This window comes from Micromesistius poutassou, assembly GCF_964030765.1.
Source record: "Micromesistius poutassou genome assembly, chromosome: 8".
Classification (NCBI taxonomy): domain Eukaryota; kingdom Metazoa; phylum Chordata; class Actinopteri; order Gadiformes; family Gadidae; genus Micromesistius; species Micromesistius poutassou.
This window is the reverse complement of record NC_140278.1, coordinates 12,145,570-12,161,153: the sequence shown is the minus strand read 5'-3', so window position 1 is coordinate 12,161,153 and position 15,584 is coordinate 12,145,570. Positions and strand designations below refer to the sequence as shown.

Genomic DNA, 15,584 nt, shown 5'->3' with positions numbered 1-15,584 from the left:
TAAAGATGGTAGGAAATAAACCACAAAGACATTGTCACAAAAATGGAAAAATACTTTATTGATCGCGAAAGGAAATCGTGGCATCCTGTAGCTCAGCCGTAAACCGACAAATCAATTAAAATAAAATAAGTAACACACAACACAAAAACACACTACAGCAAGCTACTGAACAGGCTGCCACTGTTACAGTGGCATTCTCGTCAGATACCCCCTGCCCCACATCATCATCGTATCAAGTGGTGAGGAGAAGTCAAAGTCAAGTCCAGTCAATTTTATTTGTATAGCCCTTAATCACAGTTACAGTCTCACAGCGCTCGACTGGGAGGAGAACAAAGTAAGGAGGTCTTCATAAATGTCCTAGATACAGTACAGCCGGTCATTATGACCCAGTTTTGCTTACGCAAGTGTCTGTTCAGACTGCTATCCCTACACGGCCTCCTTTCCTACTGCCAGTATATTAACCTTGCAACCACTCAACTCAATTTCCCCCACCAACTATTTACCATTGGAACACGTCTTTCAGCACACCAGGCTTAAATTGTGACAGGGGATAACAAAGGCGTGTATATCAACAGTTCCGTTCAATAAAAAGAAGCAGAGGAGATAACATTAAAGGTACTACTACCTTGATCTCAGGCGAACATGTTAAGCTCTGTAACCAAATCAGTATTTAAGTGTTTAATTAGAGCCCGTAAAATGGAGCTATAAGATGATTCCTTAATTAAGCATGATTAAGGATTTCCTGCATTCTATCTAACCCTGATTTCCATGCATTTTAAACACAATCACCCCGGCAACCTCACAGGGAACAATGTCATAGGGCTTCGATGCTTCAAAGTTTTCTTGCAAACATGTCACTGGGAAAGAGAAGACCCGTCGTTGGAAATAGAAAACGCTGTAGCAGCACTCTGGTATTGAATTGACAGTATGACTAAAGGAGTCGTTTTAAATACACAGTGATGCGCCAGCCGCTCTTTATGGCTCCAAACACAGAGGTGTTTGCCCTTTCCATTATAGAAACAGATTGATCGAGGCACTCTGTTCCGTTCAAAGGTCTCCTGCGATCAAGAGGGAGAGTGAGGCTGCCTTGTTTCATCATCCAAATGGGAGGTGTGGCTGCTTATCAAGGGAGACAGATTGTCAATGATCATCCCCTGCATTATCGCCAAGATCATAATTTACATCTGGCTTAGGATCCCCTCTTCGTCGTGCAATCAAAATGGAGACACTTAAGGGTGAGCTGCAGCGATGGTGCTGGTGAACAGAAGGGCCGTGGAGGGCTGGGGAGCAAGCGGGCCTGCTGGGTGCAGGGTTGGCGGGCATGCGAGAGGAGCCAATGAGCTGTTAAAATCAGCCCTATCGCCGCTCTATCAAAGGACAGCTCTCAAGCCAAATCGCGAGTCACATGCAGCGTGCCACATTCAGGTCAATAAGCTTATAGGCGATTTACACAAACAACTCCTCGAGCAAGGTAGCAACAAAGTCATATTGGCTTTTTCTCCCCCTTTTAGCGTTGCCTCTGCCGAGGAAGCCCTTGGAAATGTCAATCTCTTGTGCGCTACTTTAAGGAGCTCAGAGCAATCTTATCCTGACCATGGAGCCGAAAGACAGTGCTTGTGCATTTTCTGTAAAATGTAAAAACAAATACAAAATGACTTATTAAGGAGACATTTTTTAAAAACTAAAAACCAGGTTAGTGCAATATGGAGAGATTCTGGCTCACTGTCACTTTCTTAAAGTTGTACTAATGGTGCAAGCCAAGTCTGTGAAAACCATTGCAATAATTTGAACCCAATATAAGGACTATGCCTGCCATCCCTCCAGCTGCAGTGCCAGTTAGTTGGTATTGCATATTTGGCTGTTGATACAGATTGTGCAGCAGCAGATAAAGTCAATTCCAAGTAGTAACCTTTTTTTTTTGTTACCAAAGTCAAGCATAGCTGTAAGTCCTCCCTGCTATCTGAAAAATAGGTCTCAATTGCAAGCAATTTGTGGTGAGCAGAGCACTCCAACGGAGGCAGGCTATTAGTGGAATGCCTTGCCACTGTCTCTTTAAATGCCAATAAATTCCCATCATTACAGAATCTGGCAGTTTTCCTCCCTGTCTGCAGCCCGGGTCTTTATCTCCCTCTGCCTCAGTCTCTGAGCATGTAGATCTGGCCCAGTTAGATTGTCATACTTAACAAACATTAATGATTAATTTCCTCCGCTGAGTCAAATGGGGCTAAAGGGATGACTCGATTCATCTTATCGCATCGCAAATTAGCATTTCTCCATATTCTCCACCATCAACTCTGCATTAAAATTCCGCATTCGCCACTCTGGGGTTGCTGGCAGCTGTGGCGAAAGGAGCCAGGGAGATGTGTGTTGCTGTTCCCTGTGTGTTGCTGGAGTCTCTGATTACTTATGTGTTGCACAAAGAGTGGCATAATTAATTCTGCCACTCTGTGTTTGCTTACTGTACGCCTCCGACCGCTGCGTGTCCAATTGCTCAGCGAGAGGTCACTGTAGGGGTCAAGGTTGGTTTGTTATTTGTTATGTCGAGTCGTGGGTAGTCAGGTACGGCTCAGTTGTAATCATAAGGCTGGGGCTCTTGCATGTTTTTTATTTATTATTTTTTCATTTCGTGATTTGATACTGTCAGAGGTAAACGCTTGCTTGTGAACGTAGAAGGCCACATTTGGTCATGCTGTATGTATCCTCGTCGTCATCAATTCACAGACCAAAACAGAATCATTCTGTGTTATTTACACTGTAAGGAGGTATCTCTTCAGAGTTATTCTCAATGCACCGTGAGACACACATGTTGGATTCCTAGATTTCATTACGTTCATATTTTGAAGAACAATAAAAAAAGGGAGTGAAACCGCAAGGTGAAATTTCACAATTTCTATAAAAAAAAATGCTGGTTACTTAATAAAAAAGGTATCTGTACAACAGTTGCTGCAATGCTAGGTGTACAATAGTATATAAATCCTATAGAAAGTGTGAGTTCTTACTGTTTTTAACAAGCAAGTCCCAATAAATGTGAAACTGAAGCGGTTTGATACTGTGGATTTGAACAGGTTTCCTTCCTAAGATACATGTATTTTATGAACTGTTCCTCTTGGAAGCATTGTTTTGCCTTGTACTGGCTTTCCTGTAGTCTATCTCTCTCACTTACTTTTTTTCAGTTTACAACCATAATTCTTTTTGTTGAGTTATGTCACGGAATACCCTTCTCAAGGACTGGTGGCTTGATTGATTCTTCATAGCACTCTCAATGTAGTCACACAGTGGAATGCTTTCACGTTATAAATATGGTTGTGCATACAGTACAGGGAATTTCCAATTCCCCTATTGATGTTTCTTTCAGCATCCTAGGCAGCCTAACCCTACGATTTGAAAGGCTCTGGGAGGGGCCTGAGACACCAGGGCCTAGACAGTCAACAGTGGAGTCAACCAAAGCCTACTGATGTTCAAGCGATGGTCCAAGATGGCACCTGAAGGTGCCTCTTAAGAACTTATCTGGGGAGCCCCTTTTCTGCAGGGCTATGGCAAACGCCTTTGGAGTCTTTGGTGGCATTCCACTTCTTGACCTTTGCGCCTTTAAGCGGCTTTGCTACTTCACCGCACTCTGATCAAAGTTAATAAGTGCTTCATATGTTAATGAAAATTGGTACTCCTCTTTGTGTTCCAACAGCTTTTTAATACCTATTATAGGCTGAAACTTTTAATGGAGGTTTTAGGTCCCCCTGACAAGCCCATTTCAGAGAGTGACTACACAGATACAAGGCTAAGCTAAGACCGGAGAGCCAGTGCACAGTGGAGGAACCTTACACGGGAGACCTTATTCTCCGGGAAGCCACAGAAGATAAAGGCCATGGGATGAGTGGCTGCTCTAAAACCCACGCTGGAGTCCGCACAGGGCTAATTACAGCACGCCATCACATTTGAGAGGGTTTAGTTAATCAAGGGGGGTTCTCTTTTTTTTCTTCTCCCTCCTATAGTGGAGGAATAACACACTTAAAACCATTTAATGCTGCCAGGATTGTGTCCCGTTTAATTCACTGCAGTTCCACATAAGTGGGGTGAATATAAGCCACTCAGACATAGGTTTAAATGAGTTTAAAAGAGATCTCATTGAGGAACGGATCACAATGAAAAAAGGGGCTACACCTGATGGTCGCTCCGAACTTGCCATGTGAGAATAAAGAAATTGGGATAGCACATCATTCGGGGTCTTATGAGGAAATGGAGGACTTAGCTAAGCTTAGATAGCAAAAGCAATGAAAAAAACAAATCTGACTAGTAAGGCATGTCTATGACAAGGGACAGATTACCAGAGTCATGGAAAGGGAGCATTTGGCATTTCGGATCGCTATTTAGTTTGACTTATATTCACGAACACAGAGAAACCAAACGGCAATTTTTAGGCAGGCTCCCTTGCATGGTGATATCCAAGACAATAGGGGGAACAAATTGCTTTTATGAGGCTCTTTGAAGATTTGTAAAAGTTGCACTTTTTTTTCAAGCTGTAACCTACCAGCATGTACTGCATCATCTAACTATGGGGTCAGTGTATAATCAGAGGCTGTCACTTCAAATGTGCAGGGATACATTATAAATGGGACAAGAGAAGAGGGTGGTGCTGGTAATTGCAAATTTCAAACAATTGTGCCTCTTAGCTCTTCCCGAGAACAAAAGAAAAATATTATTGATATGATTACTGGGGCATAGCCTCTACCTGAAACATGAAAGATTTTTTTTTAAATTATTTTTCTAAGGACGTCCTCAAAATATATTCCCAGGAGGCACATCAGTTTAGAGTGTAAAAAATGATTCAAAACAATTTATTTTTTGACTAGAGAGAAAGAAGAGAGAGTGAGATTCAAAGGGCCTTGCTTCATTAAAAAGTCAAATTTATGGCATTCATAAGCATGTTGGAGTAGGGGACACCTGGGGGAAGGATGCCAAGCTACTAGGGGGTTAGAACGGGGGTTGGTGTGGGGGTGACAATGCTGTCATCTTCGCTAGTGTAACCTGGAGCCGACCACAAATTAGCTCCTGCGATGGCGAGGTGTGACCAAAATGAAACAAACGCACAAAGAGGCATTCTAATTGAATTGGACTTCAAAGACGACTCGGGCGCGCTCAGCTACAGCGGGTTCTTTAAAGTTCTGGACCTCCGAGCAGTAGCAGGTGTTGCAAAGTATCCTGAAACACTACACTGGACGTGGAGGCCTGGACTCCCAGTGGGTTGCTGTGGTGCCTAACCAGTGTTGAGGATGGCATATTTTTTAAGAACAATTGCCATCTTTCTTTCAGAACCGTCGCTTGTGTGGATTGTGGGAGGAAAATATAAAAACTCTAGGGGGAAGTAACTATGTGAAAATTGTATTTTTCCCAAGGTCCAGGTCCAGATTGCCTTTATAGTGTATTATTTGAATATATTAATTCTATACAAACACAGTGGCGTTTTTTCTATTCTGAATCAATACATACAAATTCCCTTAATTGCATAGCATATATCGTAATAAATGCTGTATCAACAAACAAATATTTTTGAATAAATAAACACATAAGCGGTGGTAACCTTTGTTGCAGAAGTACTCCATGTCTTCACAGCTCATGTTCTCCGTCTCAAACTCTGCAGAGAAGTTCTCCTCCGTCGAGAACTCATCTTTGGCCATGAGCTCATTCTCCTCGGAGACGCACTCCTCCTCTTCTTCCTCCAGGCCATCCTCCAGAGGACCTGAGGGAGAACACACACACACACACACACACACACACATACACACACACAGAGGAAATGTTCAGACGTTTCATCACTTCCTTCAGACTTTGAAGAAAAAAATATTTTCTGTCTATTTTGGTGGAAAGGCTGGTCTGCGCAGCATTCTATCGACAACCCAGGTTGAGATGATCAGTAAAGACAAACAACAAGGTCTAGTCAGTAACAAATATGGATGTAGCATAAACGTACAACTATGGTCGGTCATAATAGATATTGAAAAAAGCTTCTTGCATTTTGTTTCATTTCCATGTACAAGGGAAAATATAACAAAAGCTGACACACAGCCAAGGTGAATGTTGATGTTAATCCCACATCCTGCAGGACTGAACCTTGGAGAAAATCTTGAACAAAAGTTCCCTTTCCACCGTTTTTCATACAAGCATCCGCATGGGAGGAGGAAAGAAAATACTTGTATTAATTTGCTACCCTTATCACAGGGTACAATGTTGATTTTCCATTTACATTCCATGCCTCCGGGCAATACACCAGTGCAATCTTAAAGGAGACACTTTTTCTGTGTGATTAATTTTTCCCCCCTCTGTGCAATATTATTTCTTTAAATCTAAATGATTGGAGAGTTTTGCTTGTAGCTGTACACCTCTTTTGCTATTTGCATATTGCCATTTTTGCTTCAATCAGGGCCGCTGATGGAATTACTGTACTGCTACCTGAATTGTGCTGAGAAGCATCTCGCCTGGCGTTTGAATGTTATTAAGATAATAGGCATCTGGCAGACTTTTCTTTTCCTCCACAGCGTCTATCTCCAATGTATTACCCCAAATCACTAACGAAATGGCGGGGCCTTCCACGTTTAAGGTGAGTTTGAATTGAACACAAAATGAAATGGTTTAAGGGTCTCACAGAATAACGTCTAAACTCGACAGCTGCTATAGCATGTTGAATCATCATATAAAAAGCTTTCGGCTGTTGTCTGGCCGTTGCCTGCTCTGATACATTCTCTCCCTCAGCCCTTTCCCGTACATCGCGTTGTCGCATCAACCACCGTATTTACATCAACACCGTGCCATGTTTGTTTCCATTGTGGCCCGGGTGAGCTCCGTCAGCCATTAATAAAGCGATACTTTCTGTTCAGAAACAGGGGTGGGGCGGGGCAGGACAGCATGTAGCTCTCCTGTTCCTCTTTCTTCTCGCACGGCACCTCATAAAAGACCCCCCTGATCTGGGCAAGCCGCTTGCTCTTTTCATTAGGTTTCATAAATGACTCCTTTGTAGCACCTATAGATCTCCAGGAGCCCCGGACATGAAAAGAATTAGCACACAGATCTCTAATAGACATTACTGCGAAGAAGGTTGTGCTGCTGGTGGTGCTGGTGGTGCTGGTGGGGGCACATGAGCCGGGCTTTAAATTATGATAGGAGTTTTAGGATCTTATCCCATGCCGTCTGCTGATTGGCTGAGGGGTGAGGTGAGGCGTGAAGGCACTCGATGAGTCCGCCGCCACCGTCGCTTCAGATGATATTGAGAGATAAATATTGCGGTATCAAGGGGGAGATTGCATGACTGACGTTAAACGCTTCTGCCGGGGCAATTGAAGACATTTGAAAGACTGGAATAAGGCATAACAAAAAGAGGGTTTTTTTGTACACACTCTGTACACATTCCATTACACAGCTGAATAAGAACTGTGTGTACAACTAAACGATTCTTGTCGTTGTTGCCGGCAAATAGAGCAACGCCACAGCACCCCAGAAAATAGACCTACAGTGTGGCTGCGATAATAAGGGTAAAGGGAGATTGCAGATAAACTTCACGGTCAATAAGACACAAAGATTAGGCGGATAAGATGAGATAGACTTGGGGTTTAATGGACTCAAAATAAGGGCCTCTCATTGCTCCCCTCCAACAGATACTAACTAAACCATTTTAAAACTGATAAAAGCCACCCTCAGCCCTACTGAATATAGAGAAGTAATGTTGTTGGAGTTACTAAAGAGGCAATTCTGCAAGCTATTTATTTCAAACGGTGTAGATTGCTACCGACAAAAAAATAAATGTTGGCTTTCTCACATCTTTAGTTTATTATACAGTATTCATTGCATGGAGAGACCTGAAATTATTTCAGAGACAGCGATGATAAGAATAATGACTTTCTAAACGACTAGCACCACACTCCTAACTCATTTTCTGATAGTGCCGTCCCTGCTATATTTAGTTGTGTACTGTTTAAAATCCTGTCACATTCAGCGTGTGACCCTACGCTTGTTGGTGTATTTCTATAGGGGGGGGGGGGGCCTGAGGATGGCCTTGTTGAAGAATAGTCCTCTGCAGCTCCAACGGCCGATGACAACGGAGATACGCCTGCTCTCAGCATCTCTCCCCTCCTCACTGCAATCTCCTTCATAAGAAATCTGACCCTGATTGCCTCTGTACACTAAACACAGAGAAATCTATAAAGGTATATTTGATCTTTGGAATAATCCTCCGCAAACACACACGTCTTCACCTATGAAGTCGCATGCTGCATGGGGCTGTGATCCCATACATCAGGTCTGGATGGGGCTGTGATCCCATACATCAGGTCTGGATGGGGCTGTGATCCCATACATCAGGTCTGGATGGGTAGGATCCATGCCCTACACAGGTATTCCACCCAATTAAAGTCCCTTCATCTAAGATGCTCCTGGGTGTGTATCTCAGACAGTAGCTTCAAACGACCGCCCCATTCTACCAACACGTCACAGGATTCCCATGAATGGGTTGCGTTGCGTCTATACATTCCCAGGTGTCCGTCTTTGGGAGCCGTCATCCCCGTCCATGTTGGTGTTCCCCCTGGTGACCAGAGGAGGACATCTCAGCGCTGTTCAAATAGTCGGCGTGGCAGCGGGAGGCGGTAGCCGCCAATGCTAATAGAGACATGGGTAGCTGAGCGCGCGCTTGATCACAGAGGCTCCTTTGTTCGTGGCGTGGCCTCTGTCTGATAGGGATCGGCCATGCGGAGTGGAGCTCCAGAGAGAGGGGATATGGTAATGCCCCCACTGAGTCTATAAAATGGGGGGGGAGTGGGGAGTGCCGGGGAGTCGGGGGTGATACTGGGAAACCATATGACGGACAGAGGATTAATCAGAGAGAGAGAGAGAGAGAGAGAGAGAGAGAGAGAGAGAGAGAGAGAGAGAGGAAGGATGTGAGGGATATGTATATATATATATATATATACAGTATGTATACATAAATATATAGAGAGAGAGAAAGAGAGAGGGGTAGAGAGGGGAAGAGAGAGAGAGAGAGAGAGACATAGAGAGAGAGCAAGAAGGACAGAGAATGAGTGAACAGAGCTGGGAGAGTGAGCAGCTATCGCAGTGCCCTGCTTGTCGTTTTGAGTTATTTTTATATTCCTATAATATTCCAATGTAAAGAGAGAGAATAAAGGAAGAGATGGAGAGAAAGAAATTACTTGACCTTGCTTCTTTGTAAATGTGTGTGTGTGTGTGTGTGTGTTTCAGTGTGTGTGCGTGTGTGTGTGTGTGTGTGTGTGTGTGTGCGTGCATGTGTTTCAGTGTGTGTATGTGTATATTGTCTAACATTGTAACATGCATCTGTTCTCTAGCCTATGTGTGTGCATGCGTTGGTGTGTTTGAGTCTGCGCACTGCGAGTGTGAGTGACTGCTAATTTCATGCCCCCCACCAACATGTGGGGCACCTTGTGTCCAGGTTGTGATAGCACTCTGTCTCCCTATCAGCAGCCTTCACCGCCACCACAACCCTCTATCACCAGAGCTCAGCTAATTGAATCTGACATTACATCGCCACATTAGCTTTGCTTCGTGTCACTGGAGACAGTGTTAGAGTCACTGTGTTTCACAATTTAGAGTCGATTGCGGAAGTGGCCGTCCTATAAAAACCATATCCTAGCTGGTGAGGGGATAAAAAAACGGAAAGCGTTGAAACTAAATGAGAGTTCACATCAGTCCTGAGGTTTGGCAGGGCTTCCAACTCAACACCAAGTGACTGGTCCTTTGTGCTGGCATGCTGGGCCTAACACCCTCCAGAGCCACACTCTCACTCACACACACACACACACACACACACACACACACACACACACACACACACACACACACACACACACACACACACACACACATGCCCACTTACACACCCAGACACACACCCAGACACACACACACACACACACACAGATCACCCACAAACACACACACATACACACCCACATGTATGCACACACACATACTGACATACAGTATGCGCACACATGCACAGACGATACCTACACACAGACACACACACACACACACACGTGCACCAGGAATAACCCTAATTATGCGGAAGGGGAAATATACCAAAATATAGATTTTGTCTCGAGTTACAAAGAGGCTTCAGCCCCTCTTTACTGAGGTCTCTTAGAAACAACATCCGCTTGTTTACCCACACAGCCAGGGAAAGTAGATGGACACTCGCTCTCTGACAGCAGACTGAGTGTGAAAACACAGAATTACCGTTCTGTCTGGACCTGGACACTGGTTTGTCTTGAGTCTACTACTGGTTGAGAGGGAGAGAGAGGGAGTTACGAGGAGCGAGAGAGAGAGAGAGAGAGAGAGAGAGAGAGAGAGAGAGAGAGAGAGAGAGAGAGAGAGAATAGTTTGATTCTGACTTTTTCAACATTAAAAAATGTTTTGCACTGTACTTATTATTAATATTTCTCTTTAATGTAATTATTTCTTATTTTTTGTCTCACATTTTTTAACTGCTTTTGCAATGTAAATGTTGATTATTCATGGCTATAAACCTCTTTTGAATTTACTTGAGAGAGAGAGAGATAGTCATGCCGAGGGAGAGAGAGAAAGAGAGTGAGCGAGAGAGAGAGACACACACAGATGCAGAGAGAGAGAGCTAGAAGGAAGCTAGGAGAGAGACTAGAGGCGATATTCTGTGCTGCTCTCTCCTCGACTCTAATGACCTTTGGGAAGCAGAGGGCTCCCTCAGCCTTGCAGCGGGCTCACCGTATAAGTTAGGGGCTCAAGCTTTTCATTTAATCCTTGATCACTCTAATAAAATAGATACCATTTACGCCACTGCTAATGGCCTAATATGCTACAGAAACCCTCGAAGGGAATGGGCTCCGTTCAGACACCAAGAGAGGAGGAAATAACACGTGTGTTCGAAAGCCCAACATGCTCTGATCATACTACGTATGTATGCCAATGTTGCAACCAGTCAAACGTAAATTATCATTTGTATAATTTATGTCTGTTAAAAGCCTCTGAGTGTGTGTGTGTGTGTGTGTGTGTGTGTGTGTGTGTGTGTTTGCATACATGTATGTGTGTGTGTAGTGTATGTGTGTGTGTGTGGAATGAGACCGTTGTGTTCTCAGAGTCGCCGCCTGTGACCAACAATAAGTGATGGTATTGTTTAACTTGATTTTCCGGTAGCTAAACAGTGTAATTCTGGTGATTAAAAATTCTGTGTTCCTAAATTCAGGCACCTACAGTCAACAGCTAACAAACGGCTTCAGCATTCAGAGTTGAAGCCTCTGAAAATCGTTGTGGTGGGGAAATAAAATAGCAGGGCTAATTAAAGGAAGGTAAACACACACACTCACAGACAGACACACACACACACACACACACACACACACACACACACACACACACACATACACACACACACACACACGCACACACACGCACGCACACACACACACATGCGCACACACACGCACACATACGCACACATACGCCCACAAGTTTGCTGAACCACAAATGCCCAGGCAGGAATTTGGATGACCTCATGTGTTTAGATGGCCTTGCTTGGTTCATACGATGGCACATTGAAAGTTCATGGAACAAGACGGGTACCCAACCCATTGGCGCCTCTGTCTCTCTCTCGCTCTCTCTCTCTCTGATTCCTCGCAACAGCTGGTGAGAGTGTCAACCAGATGCACAATAATGTCATGTGTCTTTATTTCCATTGCGGTGCGGGGTTCACAAACACACCCAATATCAGCTATTCTGATCAGGCTCACCGTTGGATCCTTGCGTGTTTACGGAGTTGCTAAGTCCTGTGTTGTGGAGCCTGGCGTTTCTGTCAGGACCGTTGAAGGGGGAATAACACACACTCTTATTTCTTTATCCAATGCATTTGAATTGGAATGGCATGAAAACATGCTGGCATTTGACTATGCCATTAAAATGCTGGAGGCAGCTCTGAGCGTGCCCGAGGGCTTCAGTAGATGCCAGACCGTTTCTCTGTGGAGTTAGTTGGGTCCTGCCTCACTCTGCTGCCTCACTGTGCTGCCTCTACTCTGCTGCCTCTACCCTGCTCTCTGCAGTCTCCTTGCATGCACACACACACACACACACACACACACACACACACACACACACACACACACACACACACACACACACACACAAACAGGCAGACACACACACACACACACACACACACACACACATGCAGGAAAGCACAAATGCATACACACAAACACACACAGACACACAGGCAAGCACAGATGCATACACACAAACACACTCACACACACACACACACACAAACACACACTCGTAAATCCCCATATACACACTGGCATGCATGTATGCACACAGGCATGCATGCTCACAGATACAAGGACACACACACTCACACACTTTACCCAAGACAACGTGACAGTATCTGGTCCTTAAACATCACAAACGCATGATAATATTCTCTGACTAGACGCGTGCTACTTTAGTGGGTCCCTGGGTGGAGTGAAAATAGGTAAATATAGCTGACACACATCTTTTTGGTGTCGGCTATTTCATTTTTGTCTCTGCTATACGTGCTCCTAATCACACCGGCCATTTCTGCAGCTCCTGCTATGATTTATCTGTGTCACCGTGTAACTGGTGAGAAAATAAAAGTCACCGGCGACGCGGGAACGTGACAGCCGGGGACAAAGCAGGTAAAATATGTAGGGTCTTAATTACCGTTTTTTAAGCACGCTTTTCCCCTCAAACATTCACTTTTAATGAAGCTATTGAGTGAGACTCCTCTGGGGAGCAATCACGGTTAAGTGGGGGCATCCATCTTCAGCCATTGGCTGGTCGGCAAGGGGGCGGCGGTCTAAGGACAATCTCCACTAGGGGAGAAAATAATAACAAATAAAGTCCTATCGGAGGTTCAAGTCCATCTGGGAGCGAGGACCTGACCAATGAGAATACCCTCTGTTGGCTCAGTGTGTGTGTGTGTGTGTCTGTGTGTCCATGTGTGTGTCTTTGTGTGTGTGTCTGTGTGAGTGTAGTTGTCTGGTGTGTGTGTGTGTGTGTGTGTGTGTGTGTGTGTGTGTGTGTGTGTGTGTGTGTGTGTTAATGTGGGGGTGATTACTGAATAAAATAGTTTATTTGAAGTCGCTTTTTTTCATACTGAACTAATGAGACGGTTGTTATTCTGCAGGGCTGAAAACACAAAATCTGCAACTGCAACATTGGCTTTCAGGCAAATTTAATGGGAAGCTTTAAAAAAAAGGGAGTGGAGGATTACTGTATCAAATTATGTAGATAAAACAATATTTTTCCATCAAGGAATTTTCTATGAAATGGATATATCTAAGATGGCAATTTCATTCCAGAATTAAGAACGATGTGGGTTCCTTTAGCAGTAAATTCTTCATTAATTCAATTCTAATTTGCCTCTGGTTCCTATTTCTACTATTGATAGTTCCACTTCTTAATACCACGGATAAGGGACACAAAACCATCGCATTAACTCAGTAGAGACTGAGTTAGCAGCAGATAGGATCTAAATATTACCAATGCCAAAAGGAGTGTGAAGTCTGATGAACATTTCAAAAGAACAATTCTTTATGGATCAGCTAAATCTTTTCCACTTTTTAATTAAAAGTAAAGAAAATAGAAGTTAATTATCCTGTAAAGATTAGCCGGTGGGCATCTTTCTGTAAATTAGTTCTAATTAAAAGGAAATTGTCAAATGACATTCAAAGCACTGTCCTTTAAAACATAGACGAGATGCCCCTCCACCCCACTTCTCTCTCTCCCTCCCTCCCTCCCTCCCTCCACTCTGCCTTCCTTTTCTAATTCTTGATCTGGCCATGTGAAGCTTTGCGCTGGAAGATTAGGATTCTGCCAGCCCGTCAGACGCAGAGAGAGAGAGAGAGAGAGAGAGAGAGAGAGAGAGAAAGAGAGAGAGAGAGAGAGAGAGAGAGAGAGAGAGAGGACACTCTCTCTCATTCCCTGGATGCCAGGCCTCTTCCACACTGTGGAAACATGGCTGCAGCGACAGGAAGTTTATAGTGGAGAGACCTTTGAGGAACACTTGTCATTGATCAATTATTATAGTTATTGGTTTCTGGCTATATGGTAGCAACATTACATTGATGAGGTTGTTGAAAGATGACGCGCAGGTATTAGCACATTTCCATGGATTCAAATGAGGTACATCCGTGCAACACATACACACTCACACAGATACACACACACACACACACACACACACACACACACACAACTACACACACACACACACACACACACACACACTCAACCACACACACCGACACACTCAACCACACACTAAACCACACACATCAAAAACAAAAATCACTTTCACTTGCAATTTCTTTCTTTTCTTTTTTTCCCCCTGTCCTTTCTTATTTGTAAGTAACTTTCATCTGGCGCCGGGTGGTGAGTCAGGGGGGTAGATGCAGATTTCGTGTGGATTTCATCACTCAGCTGTCTCCTCTCTCCACTCCGAGCGTATTGTGCAAGATCCACCAGTCATCTGACAGTAGAACTCCACACAGCAACACAGACCTGGAGCCTTCGCCCCCCCCACCCGCCCCATCTGCTCAGACTAATGATGTTCCTCTCGCTGGCCTGAGGGGGTGGGACTATGTGAGGGGAGATGTACACCAGCACCATAACACCCTCGGGGGGCCTCCTACATGGGCCACGCTGCGTTCCCGCCGAGGAAAAATAACAAAAACCCCACCGTCACTCAATCACTTCCTATAGGGAGGGCTGGGTGAGAAGAAAAGGTAACAATGGATGAGCAGCCATGTTTTTACTTACTGACAACGGTCTTATTTTGCATCACTGACGTAACCTTCTCGCCGAAACGCCAGCAAGTGCTGGAGTGGCATCCGGGAAAATGGAGACCACCAAACTATTTTATTTCTAGTTTATATATGTATATCAAAAAGTTTTTTTCATAATATGAAGGAATAGTGGAAGAGAGAGAGAGAGAGAGAGAGAGAGAGAGAGAGTTGGCATTTTAGCAGTAGCGTAATTGGAATGATGACAAGTGGGGGAAATCGTGGGGTATTGCGGTGAATTGAGGTGAACTAAGTTGCCGTTCCCATTTCACTCTATTATAAAGGTTTATAGGCTGCAATTACCCTTCAATTTGGGCGCTTTACACCCGCCGTAAAGATCCTTTTTTTGTGGGACTGGCCTTGACATCTATCTCCTGAAACAAGTGATTTAAATTGTAAGATGGCCGCACAGGGAAGGGAAACAGAGTCCCGGATGATAGACAGGGGAGAGCGAAAAGAGAGACAGAGGGACAGAGAGACAGAGGTAGAGCAAGATAGAGAGAGAGGCCGAATCAGCGGCGAGCGATGCAGGGCTGTGCTCCTCAGGGATTGGAGTGTTCACACACAGTAAATGGAAGTGGCAGCACTCTGACCTTTGAGCTGAAGCATATGACTCAAGTGAAGGCGCTGTCAAAATGTTGCCTCAGAAATGACAATCCACCTCGCTAGTCCCAAGTCTTGACATGGCAGGCAAGTGGAGAGCCCGTAACCCTGCTGATCCCGACATTACAAATGAGG

At 44.4% G+C, this 15,584-nt stretch overlaps 1 protein-coding gene across 1 annotated transcript in view; it reads right to left on the bottom strand.

The window, feature by feature from the left end:
- Positions 1–15,584, bottom strand: part of zfpm2a (zinc finger protein, FOG family member 2a) — a gene marked incomplete at both ends in the record, with an annotated part of 105,863 nt that overhangs the window by 67,234 nt on the left and 23,045 nt on the right. Inside the window, one exon of the mRNA XM_084471916.1 lies at positions 5,576–5,734. Within this exon, the coding sequence (XP_084328042.1) occupies positions 5,576–5,734 (159 nt within the window). The remainder of the gene's footprint in view (positions 1–5,575; positions 5,735–15,584) is intronic.